The sequence below is a fragment of the Montipora capricornis genome, chromosome 3, assembly GCF_036669925.1.
Source record: "Montipora capricornis isolate CH-2021 chromosome 3, ASM3666992v2, whole genome shotgun sequence".
NCBI lineage: Eukaryota > Metazoa > Cnidaria > Anthozoa > Scleractinia > Acroporidae > Montipora > Montipora capricornis.
Genome location: NC_090885.1, coordinates 35,163,238 through 35,175,501, shown reverse-complemented (window position 1 = coordinate 35,175,501; position 12,264 = coordinate 35,163,238). Strand labels below are relative to the sequence as shown.

The 12,264-nt window shown below is 39.6% G+C and overlaps 1 protein-coding gene and 1 pseudogene across 1 annotated transcript in view; both read right to left on the bottom strand.

Moving 5' to 3' along the window:
- LOC138040949 (cilia- and flagella-associated protein 46-like) overlaps window positions 1-12,264 on the bottom strand; it is a 123,180-nt gene that overhangs the window by 49,670 nt on the left and 61,246 nt on the right. The window contains exons 18-25 of the mRNA XM_068886682.1: window positions 10,124-10,273; window positions 9,247-9,357; window positions 8,014-8,201; window positions 4,740-4,880; window positions 3,904-4,081; window positions 3,049-3,187; window positions 2,491-2,696; window positions 1,425-1,495 (exon numbers count right to left, since the gene is read on the bottom strand). Coding sequence (XP_068742783.1) covers window positions 1,425-1,495; window positions 2,491-2,696; window positions 3,049-3,187; window positions 3,904-4,081; window positions 4,740-4,880; window positions 8,014-8,201; window positions 9,247-9,357; window positions 10,124-10,273 — 1,184 coding nt within the window. The remainder of the gene's footprint in view (window positions 1-1,424; window positions 1,496-2,490; window positions 2,697-3,048; window positions 3,188-3,903; window positions 4,082-4,739; window positions 4,881-8,013; window positions 8,202-9,246; window positions 9,358-10,123; window positions 10,274-12,264) is intronic.
- Window positions 2,124-2,237, bottom strand: LOC138044193 (U6 spliceosomal RNA; annotated as a pseudogene).

Here is a 12,264-nt window from a genome sequence, read left to right as displayed (position 1 = left end):
ATATTTTAAATATTTGATTCTCGGGCTATGGATTCATTTGGCATGGCCTCAAGGAACTTTTGCACTTCTGGAAGTATTTTCAAGTGTCGAGATATAGTGCACATCTTCACGTGTCGCGCACGTGACAAAGTGACCTTTACGTGCACCACTGCACGAAAGTTTGGTCATCTTGGAAAGATGTTTTCACATCTCACCTTCGTTTCTCTTTCATTTTTTTCTGCAAAAGATGTTTCGACGAGTCATTTCGTTTCATCTTAAGCCGTTCAATTAGCGTTTCCTTTCTCAAACACTGAGCAAGAATACCCATCGATCAGTAAAAAACAATGTCGGGCTTAGCCACTTCGGCATAAATACACTATTTTTACCTCGTTTCCATGGTCCAGTGGTCATTGTCACCACCTGTAATGAAGATAATCTGGGTCCGGGTATTCACTACATACACAGTCGAACATCATGAGAATCGCAATGTAAGGCCGATGTGAGAAGGACAAACTTCTCTCTGTTCTTTTCTTTAGCGTTACATTAACCATAGACCACTCACTGTACTTTTGCAGGCCCGAGTATAGGCTACTTGTAGCCTCTTGTTTAGAATGCAATGCGTGTTTACGCCGCATAATTAATATGCAGCACGGAAGTTTTGGGCTTTCAAACTTTTAAACTCGCGTTTGACATGTATAATAAGCTACATTCACATCCTAAAATTTTAAGCTAATGAGCCTTTGACGTCACTTTCCCCAATCTCGTCCCAGGGTCTCTCTTCTTCCTTGCACTTTCCCGTGGATCCAACCCTCTGAGGTCCAATCGGTCAGTTTTGAACGTGAGTAATGACGGACCGTGAAATATAAACCTTACACTCAAAGTAAACGGCCTTTGGACAAAAATCAAAGCTTAAAATTTTGTCAGTCAGGTGTCAAGCAAACACACTTTCAAAAATTGAAGAAAAAAAAGAGAGTGATTTTTTTTATCACAGGGGCACTTTAAATCCGAGCGGACAAATACACAGGGTCTTAAAAGAACTGAGGAGAAAGTGCTGCGTTTGTCATTACATCTGAAAACGGTTAGACTTCAAACTTTCTCGGATAGGGAATATAAACCATGGGCCCTAGCTCATAAGCCTTGTTCTCAAAAATTCTGTGGGAGATCCCACAGACTATTTGCAAAGAGATGTTCTCACCTACGCAAGGCACACTACAAAGTGATGCATCTCTCGGTAGTGAGACCTTCACCGCCTTTGTGAAACTTGAGCAACTTTTCAAATTTTCGAAGGGGAAATATTTAGTTCTTTTTGGTTGAAGTACCCTTGAAATGTTTTGATAGTCTTTCCATGCAGGAATAGGCTCTATGTTGTCGTTTCAATTCCAGTTTTCTCTTTGTCCGAACGTTTCAAAAATGAGAATTTTATAACATCGATAGAATATACTTACAATCTGTGATAAGTTCTTGGCATGTCCTTGACTGCCTGGTCCATGGCTCGCAAACCCTGTTCCCATTCACCCTGGCGAGACATGAAAGCTAACATGACTAAAGTACAACACCAAAACGCAGTGATTGGACTTGGATTTTTGAAACGATTCACACGCGCCAAATTTATAGCTAAAGTAATAATTCATCAAATGTGAGTTTGGAAATAGTATTTACTTGCAATCTTTGGGTCACTACAGACTTCTCATAGCATGCCATACCGCAGAAGACAACGGTCCATACAAGATAAACCGTCTACTGTAGTTAACGTTTCATATTTCAAATGATCGCGTGACAGGAGGAAATGGCCCTCTTTTTTTTCAATAAAGGTCAAGTCCGCTACACGCCTAGAAGGCCCACCAGGCCGGCACTTATCTCCGGTTTCTGTAGCATGAAGCGACTAGGAGTATTTCTACTCCCCCTGGATGGGATGCTAGTCCATCGCAGGGTTACCCCCAGCATTTTCGCCGGTACCCATTTATACACCTGGGTGGAGAGAGGCACCGTGAGAGTAAAATGTCTTGCCCAAGAACTCACCACAATGTCCAAGGCCAGGACCCGAAGCCGGACCACTCGATCCGGAGTCGAGCACACTGACCATGAGGCCAACGCGCCTCCCCCTCCCCCCCCCCCAAACCCCCCCCCAAAAAAAAAAAAAATATATAACATTGGAACGCTTCACGAATTTGCGTGTCATCCTTGCGCAGGGGGCCATGCTAATCTTCTCTAGAATAATAAAAATCTAATAATAAGTGTCCATTCAGTTAGCAGAACGCGATGAACGAGACGGAAGGTCCTCGCCGGATCAATCATACTTCGAATGGCTAACATTAAAATTGGAAAGGATATATGGAGAAGAAGCGCAAAAAGCTATTTTATTCGGTGGCCATTGTTTAGACAAATAGTCTCTGATAGAGAGGTTCGTTCAGCTGGAGGTACGACATCTCGCGAAACAGACAGCTTTTCACAGGCTAGAGAGTAACTGTTCCCGAGGTTTATAACGGCACAAAAGACAAGCCAGTAACTCACCTTGTCAGCATACGCTTGAAACAGAACTCCATACATAGCAGCACGAAGCATTAGGTCCTCGTCATAAGCGCTTGGTATTGGCGCAAGCTTCTCTTCTTGTTCAGCTGTTGTTTGGCCTGTTTTGCCTTTTTCATCAGTCTCCTTGCTATCCTTGGAGTCTTGCATCTCGGTCTTGCCTCCTTTCGATGCCGTTTTGTCACCTTTTTCTCCAAGAAGAATAGTAAATAACTGCCAGTTAATAATGGCCAAGTTGCAATACAGAAAGATTAAAAAGGAAGAAATGATACAAAAAGAAAACCACTAAGAATTCCGGGCATCATTAGTCTATTTTTCATCTAAAATAGAGACCATTTCTTTGTTCAAACAGTGAACCAATAAAAACTAAGATCAACTTCACGATGCCGGCTCCAAGCGCGGGAAAATCCACGTGACCAGGTCAAGTAGTTTTGCGTTTGTTTACGACAACTTGAAAAAATGTTGCAAAATGTTTGCCCAATCAACAATGCTTAGTAAAATGAAGGCAAACATAACATTTCATTCCCGTTTATTAAAATCTACCTGTCTTTCCTTTATCTTTGTTCTTGTCTTTCTTTTTTTCTACTCCACCTTTGTCCTTTCCTTTCTTCTCTTTCTCTCCTTTGGTACGTTTTGAAGGTGATTTCTTTTCCGGAGATGATTCTGTGTCCTCGTCTTCATCCTGAGAAGATTACCCAAATCAATATTTTTAAAGCATTTGTTACCTTAACTCAACGACCATACGGAGTTAAAGTGTCTTTATCACCCTCAGCGACTGATAATTCCTATAATTCGTCGGCCAAGGAAGTTGAGCCGAAGTCGTTCAGTGAAAAATAAACCCCATTCTGCACTCTGATTCTCAATCAGAACACAAAAAATACCCAAAAATATAGTCCGTCGTCCCTTGAGGTTCGTGACGTTAACACGGTATATATGAACTCAGAACATCAGCAGGTCTTCTTGGAGTAACATTGCCTTTCAGGTATTTTGCCAGCTAAACATGTGGTGCACTGACATGGTCTTCACCCTTACTTGTTTACCTTTTGTTTGCTTTTTGCTGAGATTACGGATCGACGTCTTAATTATCACTTGTGCCAGTAAGCGTATAGCGGCAGGCAATTTTACACGTGTTATTTGCGCCACTTACGTAGCAACAGCCATTCCGTGCAAGATAATGTACAAAAATACCGTCGCGCACGAGCAATTCTACTGGTACACTTAATAAACCCTTTCCCCCTGAAGCGCTTTTACAGTAATCTTTGATATCACTGAAATTTGCCGCACTCGGGTCTTTTCACGTGAAAAGTGATAATAAAGGTATTGAATGGTGTAGAAATGAAAATAATCCCTCGAATTCTGGATGAGATCATTACCAACACAGCGAGTCTATCTTCATACCTCATCTCCTTTGCTCCCTTCATTAGCAGCTACTGCGGCGATGCATTCCAGCACAGCTTCCACTGGCTCTCTAAGTAGCTCTCTTTCAATAGGTTCCACAATGAACGGTTTTATAGCATTCCAGTAATGGCGAGCGGCTGCTATCACCAAATCGTAATTCTCGGCTTTTTGTCCAAACCTAGACGGTGATTAACAATAGATTTAGATCAGCTTTGACTCAAACTGGAAACAGACCGGAGTCAAACGTTAAGAACTCTGTGGTTGACAGGTGTAACAAGGATACTGATAATCAATCAACTTAATTTTGTACATAATTTTAATGTTGTATCTGTTTGAATGTGACTGGATGTTTTTGTAGATTTGTATTTTCGTTGATTTGATTCTTAAGCTAAGTAATTTTACGTTAATATGTTCAACAAGTGTAATGTTAGTAGTTAGTACAAGAAGTAATACTTTTTAACACATTTTGGGGCACCTACTCGTTCAGTTTACTAACTATTTAGGTGTCCCAAACTCTACACCGTAACAACATATTATCAAACTTACTTTCCCTTCTTCTATTTTTGTTAATCAATATTGTAAATTCATTCTAACGTTATGTACATAATATTCTGTGTAAGGTAAATAAAACTGACTTGACTTAACTTGAACTTACACTGCGTTGAAGCAAACAGCCAGAAAAATGACTTCACGAACTTTTAATAAACTGAACACGAATGAATCACGCTAAATTACTTAACTAACACGCACAAAAAACTGCACTTGAAATTGCATCACGACCAAGATACAATAACTAATGATGAACAGGCGGTTGGATCTCCATAGCCCGAATTTACCTGCAAGCATTGACAAAACAGACCAGTGCATCTCTTCTGATTTCGTTCTTTCCCTGCATGTTCTTCATCAGGCTTTGTCCCATCACTACACTGGCATAGTACAACATTTCTTGTTCTACAACAAGCTTGTGTTGAAAGATGCTACAATACAAGAAAAGGTTACATAACTAATTCGCTCACTTAATTAACCAGTGCCACACATCTCCGTCACTTTGGGTAGAGGGGATTTTTCTCGTTCACTAAATTGGTGCAACTATCATTTTTTTTACCAAAGAGGAGTTTCCTCTTTCAGTAAATTGGTGCAACTATCGTTTAAACTCGTTTTTATGTTATTAAAAGTTTCATTTGTTAAAAAAGTAGTTAGCGCTGTCCAGCAGGTCGTGAGCTCATCTTTCGTAAACTATATGTAAGAGAAAAATACCGAGAACGGAGGTATTAATCCATATACATACCGAGGGCCGTAGCGATGTATATGGATTAATACCGACGTTCGAGGTATTTGTCTGACTTGCATGATTTTACTCCCGATAGATTTTTATAAAATGTAAAAGACACCTATTTTTCTTAATATTGTAAAAATTAAACTGAATTTTCCGCTGCTGTTGTACCACCCACACTACCATGATTAAATAATTAGGATCTTTTATTCAAGGAACAAGTACTGGCCAATTTGGAGGCTCACACCAACGTGGGATCGAAACGAAGACAATGGAATAGCCTAGTTTCGAATTGTGTAGAAACAAAAGAACTGAGTCGAGGTTCAGGGGTATAATTATCATTTTGCTTTGTTCAAAACAAAGGAAAATGCAAATTATTCCATTGAACCTCGACTCTGTTCTTTTGTTTCTGCATAATTCGAAACTAGGCTATTGACCTGAGGAGTAATGAATAGTATCCCAGATGTCTTTTCGGCATCTCGTCCCAACGGGAATAGCAAAATGTCGCGCTCTGTTATTTCGTAGGTTTTGTCGACTATAATGGTGAGTTTTTCATATTTAATTTCTGATATTTATTCGCCAATACTCATGGATGACTCCTCATATTTCAGGGGCACCCAACGTCAATTTTCGTAAAATATCTGTTCGGAAGACGATTTGAGATCTAGAATTTTCGGAACATTGTTGTAAAATTTCTTCCTTCCCTGCATCTCCTAGGATTTCGAACATCTGAAAAATGGTATTATTACCCATTCTTAACGGATTTTTACCCTAAAAAGGTCACCTAGGAGCCTTTTCTCTGGCTGAAATTTTCGAAAAGGTAAGTTTTGATCCCTATAGTTTTCGGATCACTAGGCTTTCAGCTAGGAAATCCGAACAGATGAAAAATTTTTAAGGGATAAAAATATGCCTATATCTACCGTTTAAATACTAAAATACTTTTAAGTGGTTTTGAACTATATTCTCGTTGGGTGCTTCTGATATTTTGATAATTCAAAATGTGGTTGTTTCACAATGTGATCACTGACCCGAAGACAGGTCACGAATAAAGTTATTTACACAGTTTTCTGATTTAATTCACTTTTCCTTCATTACATAGGTTGAACGAAAGAATAATTAATTCGAGGCAGCAAGGGAGACGTACACATCAACAGATGGACTCTCAACAACATCGAGTATTACGCATCGTCGGCGTTCGCTCAAGCTCTAGATGTAGGTCACGTGAGCTTCCCTACATTTCAATGTAGCACACGTAGAATCATTTAAATTGTAACCAATTTTTTCTTCCGACTCGCAATGAAGGTATCAGATATATGCTTAAGAGCCGAAGCCTTGACACCATGCAAGGTCTGTTTGTAAACACAACAGCACTGCTCACCTCTGTGTTGTGGCTGAAAATACTGATTACGTCACGATTTCAGTTGATAAAATAAAACGAATCGCTATGCATTATGGGATACTACTCACTCCTCCTCTGGAAATAGACCTTATTCACGATGGCCGCCATGTTGGATTTGCTATTATCATGCAAATCAGCTACACACTTCTGAGGGGGCAAACTGAGAGGTTATAACGAACATCTTAGCCACACAGATGATTTGTGTAAAATAGAATGATTACACAAGTTACTTCCATGTTTCTTTAGTGAAAAATGATCAGAAAGCGAAGTAGAAAGTCAAAATGTCAAAGGCAATCAAAAGATATAAAATTATTATTAAAGTGTTCTACTTGACTCCTAGACGTGGATTCAAGTATTTTGATGATGGTAAGTTTTAAGAAAATAGCAAATTATGTACGTTAGGTTGTAAAAATAGCCTAATAATATTTTTTGCACATTTTGCAGTTTGGTATTGAAATTGTCCAGTGGGTTAACCAAAGACACTGGAATCGAGGGTCAATTTTACAAACCAGAGCCTCCATGTAACGACAGAAACCAGAGGACTGCAGAAAGCGCACCGGGCTCAGAGATATCAAAAATATCAACGCTCTGACTTTGAACGTGCTGCTTTTAATCAGTGTACTTTCATAATTTTAAAACACTTTAAATTGTAACACGTCGTTATTGAAATAATCAGAATTTCATTTTTGGTTGAAGAGAAGGCTATCGATGAAAAGTCATTTGCCTTAATTTGTTTTTGGGTTGTTTCTACAAAATCCCTCATTCGAGGGATTTATCTGTATAGATCCCTTTCAATTTAATTCATCAGCTCCGCTCTTCCCTGCTACTTTATCAAACTGTCCCTGGACTTTCAGCCTGTTGAATATCTATTTGGTATGTAAGTTAAATACATGCAAGTCGTTGAATGACAAAAGAAAATGCGCCAACCATGAAATAATTTAGTGTAAATACACAAAACGATAAGGTGCTGCATTTACTTTGACAACAGCAAATGAATTGATGAAACTTTCAAGTGTTCTCGGCAGGCTGGGCGTAAAAGGGCTAGAAGATATCAACTATCTCACTCTACTCCACAATCCGAGGCTAGATTTGTGTGTGAATGAATGAACGAACGAATAAATGAGTAATTGCCCGGGGTAATTGCGTGTGAGAGTGAGCGAGTAAAGGCAAGAGTGAGTGAATGGGTTAGTATGTGGGTGAATTGAGCTTTAGTGCCTGAGTGAGTGAGTTAGAGCATGAGTATGCGAGTGAATAAGTGCGTGAAAGCGTAAGTTAATGAGTTAGCGCGCGAGTGAATGAGTGCGCGAGCAAGTGAGTGAGCAAGTGAGTGAGTGAGTGCGTGGGTGGATGAATGGATGGACGAACCAACTAACAAAGGTCTACTGAATCTGACTGTAATTTCAGAATTTTACTACTCCCTTACAACAAGAAATTTTACCTGTCAGGTTTCTTAGGATTTTGTTTTGCCAGGCATTTTTTGCTCTCCGCAAAGGCCACCGCTCTTTGACCACACTGAAGCACTAATGAATGATTGTCTGCATTAAAAGCCAACACAGCCAATCTGCTCCACATTTGTAACTCCGCCAAATTGTCAGTCCATTGACAACCATCAACCAACTTTACAGTCTGCGTAAGGACACACAAATGGAAATATATTTCATACAACGCAGGGTTGTTTTTTCTACATTTATAATATCCCAAGTACCCATTGTTTCTGTAAGTTACGTCAGTATTATGCGTCACGTCTCTTCTGTTGGAGCTTGCAGAAAAACCATCAAGTTATCATTTCATTTTATCGGTGTTAAAATTCCTCTTTCTTTGCCACCACCTCCACTGAAATCCACACAGATTCTGCTTTCACGGCCAAAATATTTCATGGGTGGGGGCCAGCCACTACGACTGTTCTTGCCAGGGAAGAATTGTTTTAAAATCAAATTCTAATAAGTAAAGCATGCTGAATCCATTTTTAGTAAGAAAGTCAATTAAATTTTATTCATTATCTTATTTTTTGTTTAGGTCTCTAAATAGCTTCTTGGCACAGCCCACGACTACATCTGTACTTTAGGTAGATCGTCATGTCCTGAGAAGTCTTCATCAAGTAAAATCGAGATTTGAGGTTGGAGTAGTGCAAGTCCCCTTCCATAATAGACGGACCGCTCTACAGTGTTTGGTTGTTTGAAGCAGAACAAGGAACCGCTGCAATACTATCCAGGCGGGGCTATAAAACAGGCGGAGGAAAGGTACCATGTAAACTCATCCAAGGGGAGGGGAGTTAAGGCTCGATTTTTGTTACAGTTGGAAAATCGCACGTGGAAACCAGATGTGATTTTACTGCGATTTGTCACTGCCATATTGCGCGGGTGTCAAACTTGCTCGAAACTTGACTCGATTTTACCGCCGCAACAAAAACTGCATGATACATGAGTTTCCTATGCACAAACTTACTTAAAGACAAAAGAACGACCACTTTGACCTCCCTAGCAAGAAAACTTTCCTGCCCTCCTCTGTAACAGTCCCCATCATTCTTGCACTGTCCCTTGGCGCTCACTCGAGGCAATATATTTATCCCGATTTAACACTGACCCTGCTTCAAACAACTTGGCCCTTGGGTTTTTAACACAAATGTCAGCTCTGTACTCGTTAGATAGCGTCTCATCTCATTCAGACTTACCTCGGCCAGGGAGGGACATGTCCCAGTAAATTCTGGCAACCCGTTGGTTTGCAGGGTTAGCATCTCCACCGCGCACAGCGCCCGGCACATCGGACCTTGGCTTTGGACATCCTACATGAAGGAGAAAATAAATCGGCTTCCGTCATTAATTCCGATCAACATCAATAATTATGTACAAAATCCTGTTCGATCTGTATGGGTATCAGACATAGTTTGGTGCTTCACTGGTATGAAGAATGTTAAATGTAGTTTACAACAATAACATTCAGAAACCCAACGTTTCGACAGCCCTGTCTAGTGTCATTATCCGGGGTTAAATCTCTGATCGCGAGATGATCACGAAAGAAATTCTTGGGTCTTGACCTTATAGAAGAAATGTCTTTGGAACGACTTCATTTTCTATTTGCTACGTCAAGATCATGTTAACAAAAGAAGGAAGTAATCCAAATCATTTACGTAGTTATACCGGATTACAAATATAGTTAATTACATACTAAATGCTGGGACTTGTTTCTAAACATAACTGCATAATATAGTTCTAATGCAATGTACTTTACTATTTACTTCTGTAACTACAATTTTAGTCTAATAGAAACCATTAGACGAACACAACACGACCACCCAAATAAACTAAAATCACAATGAAAGTTTTCTTAAACCTTCCTGATCAAGCACACAAGAGCAGATTTTAGGTTTTTCGGTTAGTTTTAACAACTTTCCCACCAGTTTATTCCCTGAATCGTTCGGCTAGCTTGTAGGAGTTAATCAAACTGGAATAATGACGAAAAAGTTCTTAAAAAACTTGATTTCGTTATTTAAATGAAGGTCTCGTTTGAAATCGTCGTTGAAGATCTTAAGGTCGCTAATCTCAACCCACCTCATCATCGTGTCCAAGATTCTTAGGCATCTGTTGATTAAGAAGCTGCTTACAAAACACCCATGAGGTAATTAGAGGATGTCGAATGCTGATTGGTACAAGATTCTTAGGGAATTCACCATTTGTCGTTTTAAGTGCGTACTCTAGCACCTAAGAAAACAAGCCAATAAGACTGAGTGACGATGTAGCTTATTCCACCTTAAAAACGAAAATGGGCGTTTCCACTGGGGCGCAAATTCGCGTTCCTCCTCAAGTAGAGTTTTCATCTTTTTCTTAAAGCAACGCCGGCAGATACATCAACGTGTTCTGAACATAAAGGCTCGTCCTCATTTCCACGACGAACACATTTTAGTTCCAAAGGAACTTAGCAAGAATTTTAGTGTGTTAAAGAAATGCACGAACAAGTTTGACAGTCTCGTTTATAAAATGTTTTTTATTAATGAACTGAGACCAAGTCTCAGTGTACAGTCTGATTCAATTCGTGCTAAGGTTATAAAATAGTTCCTGCATGTTTTCATTGTTTTTAACGCCCCCATTTTTACACTCTGACTTTCTGCATGTTTCTACTGCTTTTAACGTCCCCCTTTTTCCAATAGTTTTCATCCTTTTTACATATTTTCACCCATTGTTTCTCTCTTTAAATATATGTTAATACTTTATTCTCATACTTATTTGATAATGACCGAATCACGGTCGAAATGTCGTTTGTACCGTTAAACTTTACCGTAAAAATGTCAAAAATGATACTTGTTGAAAACTATGCCAGACACGAACATCATGTTCAAAATACACCGAAGTGTCTACAGAAGCCATGTCCAAAACCGTGATTGTCAAACTGAGATTTCCATTGAGAAATCACATAAATAATTTCATTTAATCACATAAATATATATATATTTTTTTACCGAAGCATCTTTGTCTTCTTTTTGCACAATTATTGTGTTTGTGAAAGAGCAAAAAAAGTAGCGAGATACCGACTGACCAGCCCAGAGCCCATAAGTAGGAGCGTCCTCCCTTGAATTCGCTATTTAAATGAAGGTTTCGTTTGAATCGTCGTTGAAGGCCGATCAGAAACAAGATATTTTGTTGAGTATATAATAATAATTTTGCATATTCATGTCCACAACACTCCATATACTTAAGCAGCTGCAGTATCCTCTCGTTTAGTATTTTTTCCAGCCCAGAAGAACGAAACCGTGGCTGTGAATATGTACCTAGGAAGGAAAACGCGGAAACGCTCTGTTGAGTGCCAATGGCCTCTCATTAAGTGGCGAGATCTGTCCGGTCTGCTTTATTTTTCAGTGAAGCCTGGCGCTGTAGTTGCAGGTTCACATAATGATTTGGTCGCACAAAGCGTCTGATCAACAAAACTGTTATTTTCAATGCTTTTTGGGGGTAGGCTTTCATATACTGGACTAAAATATGGAGGACAAAAGGACCATTGTTATACTCTAATCACCCTGAAACGATTATAAAATATCTTGTAACTAATCTTAATAAACAAACACAGCATCAGGGGCGGGCATGTCGTTTATTGATACAGGATACAGCGAGCGTTTACGTAAATAACATAAAGAAAATACACCAGTGAAAATACAATAAAGCAAAGTTGAAAGAGATGCCTTCGAGTGGCTCTTGTTCATAGCCCTGTAGCCTGCGTAGCAGTCGGTTTGTTGGCGCGAGAGGCAAATTCACGAGCGGCGAATGAGGAGGTCCCTTACCTCCCCTCCCATTCTCCACGCCAAAAATACCGCCAGCTAAGCAGGCTAATAACCCCCTGGGACGTCCATACACTAGGGCATGGACTTTCCGGTATACGGTGACCTGTCCTTTGTGGTATACCATGCTTGGGAGGGTAAACGCTATGAGATACTAGCTTCACAAAGCTATACTAAAACCGAAGGTTATGCAAGGATAAGATGAGATGACTGAACTTTTAAGTGATAAAAACCGTCAGTTCACATCTAGGAACGCAAATCGATTTAAAAATATATTTAAACGCCGCCCTGAATTCCCTTATGAGATACAGTTTGTGCGAATTCAAGGTCGTTTAGAATTTCGATTAGGTCACCTGAAAATGTGCTGTTCAAACCCTTTTTCGTTGCCTGATAGTATGTGACAGTCTCCTGTCAAAAAGGCCT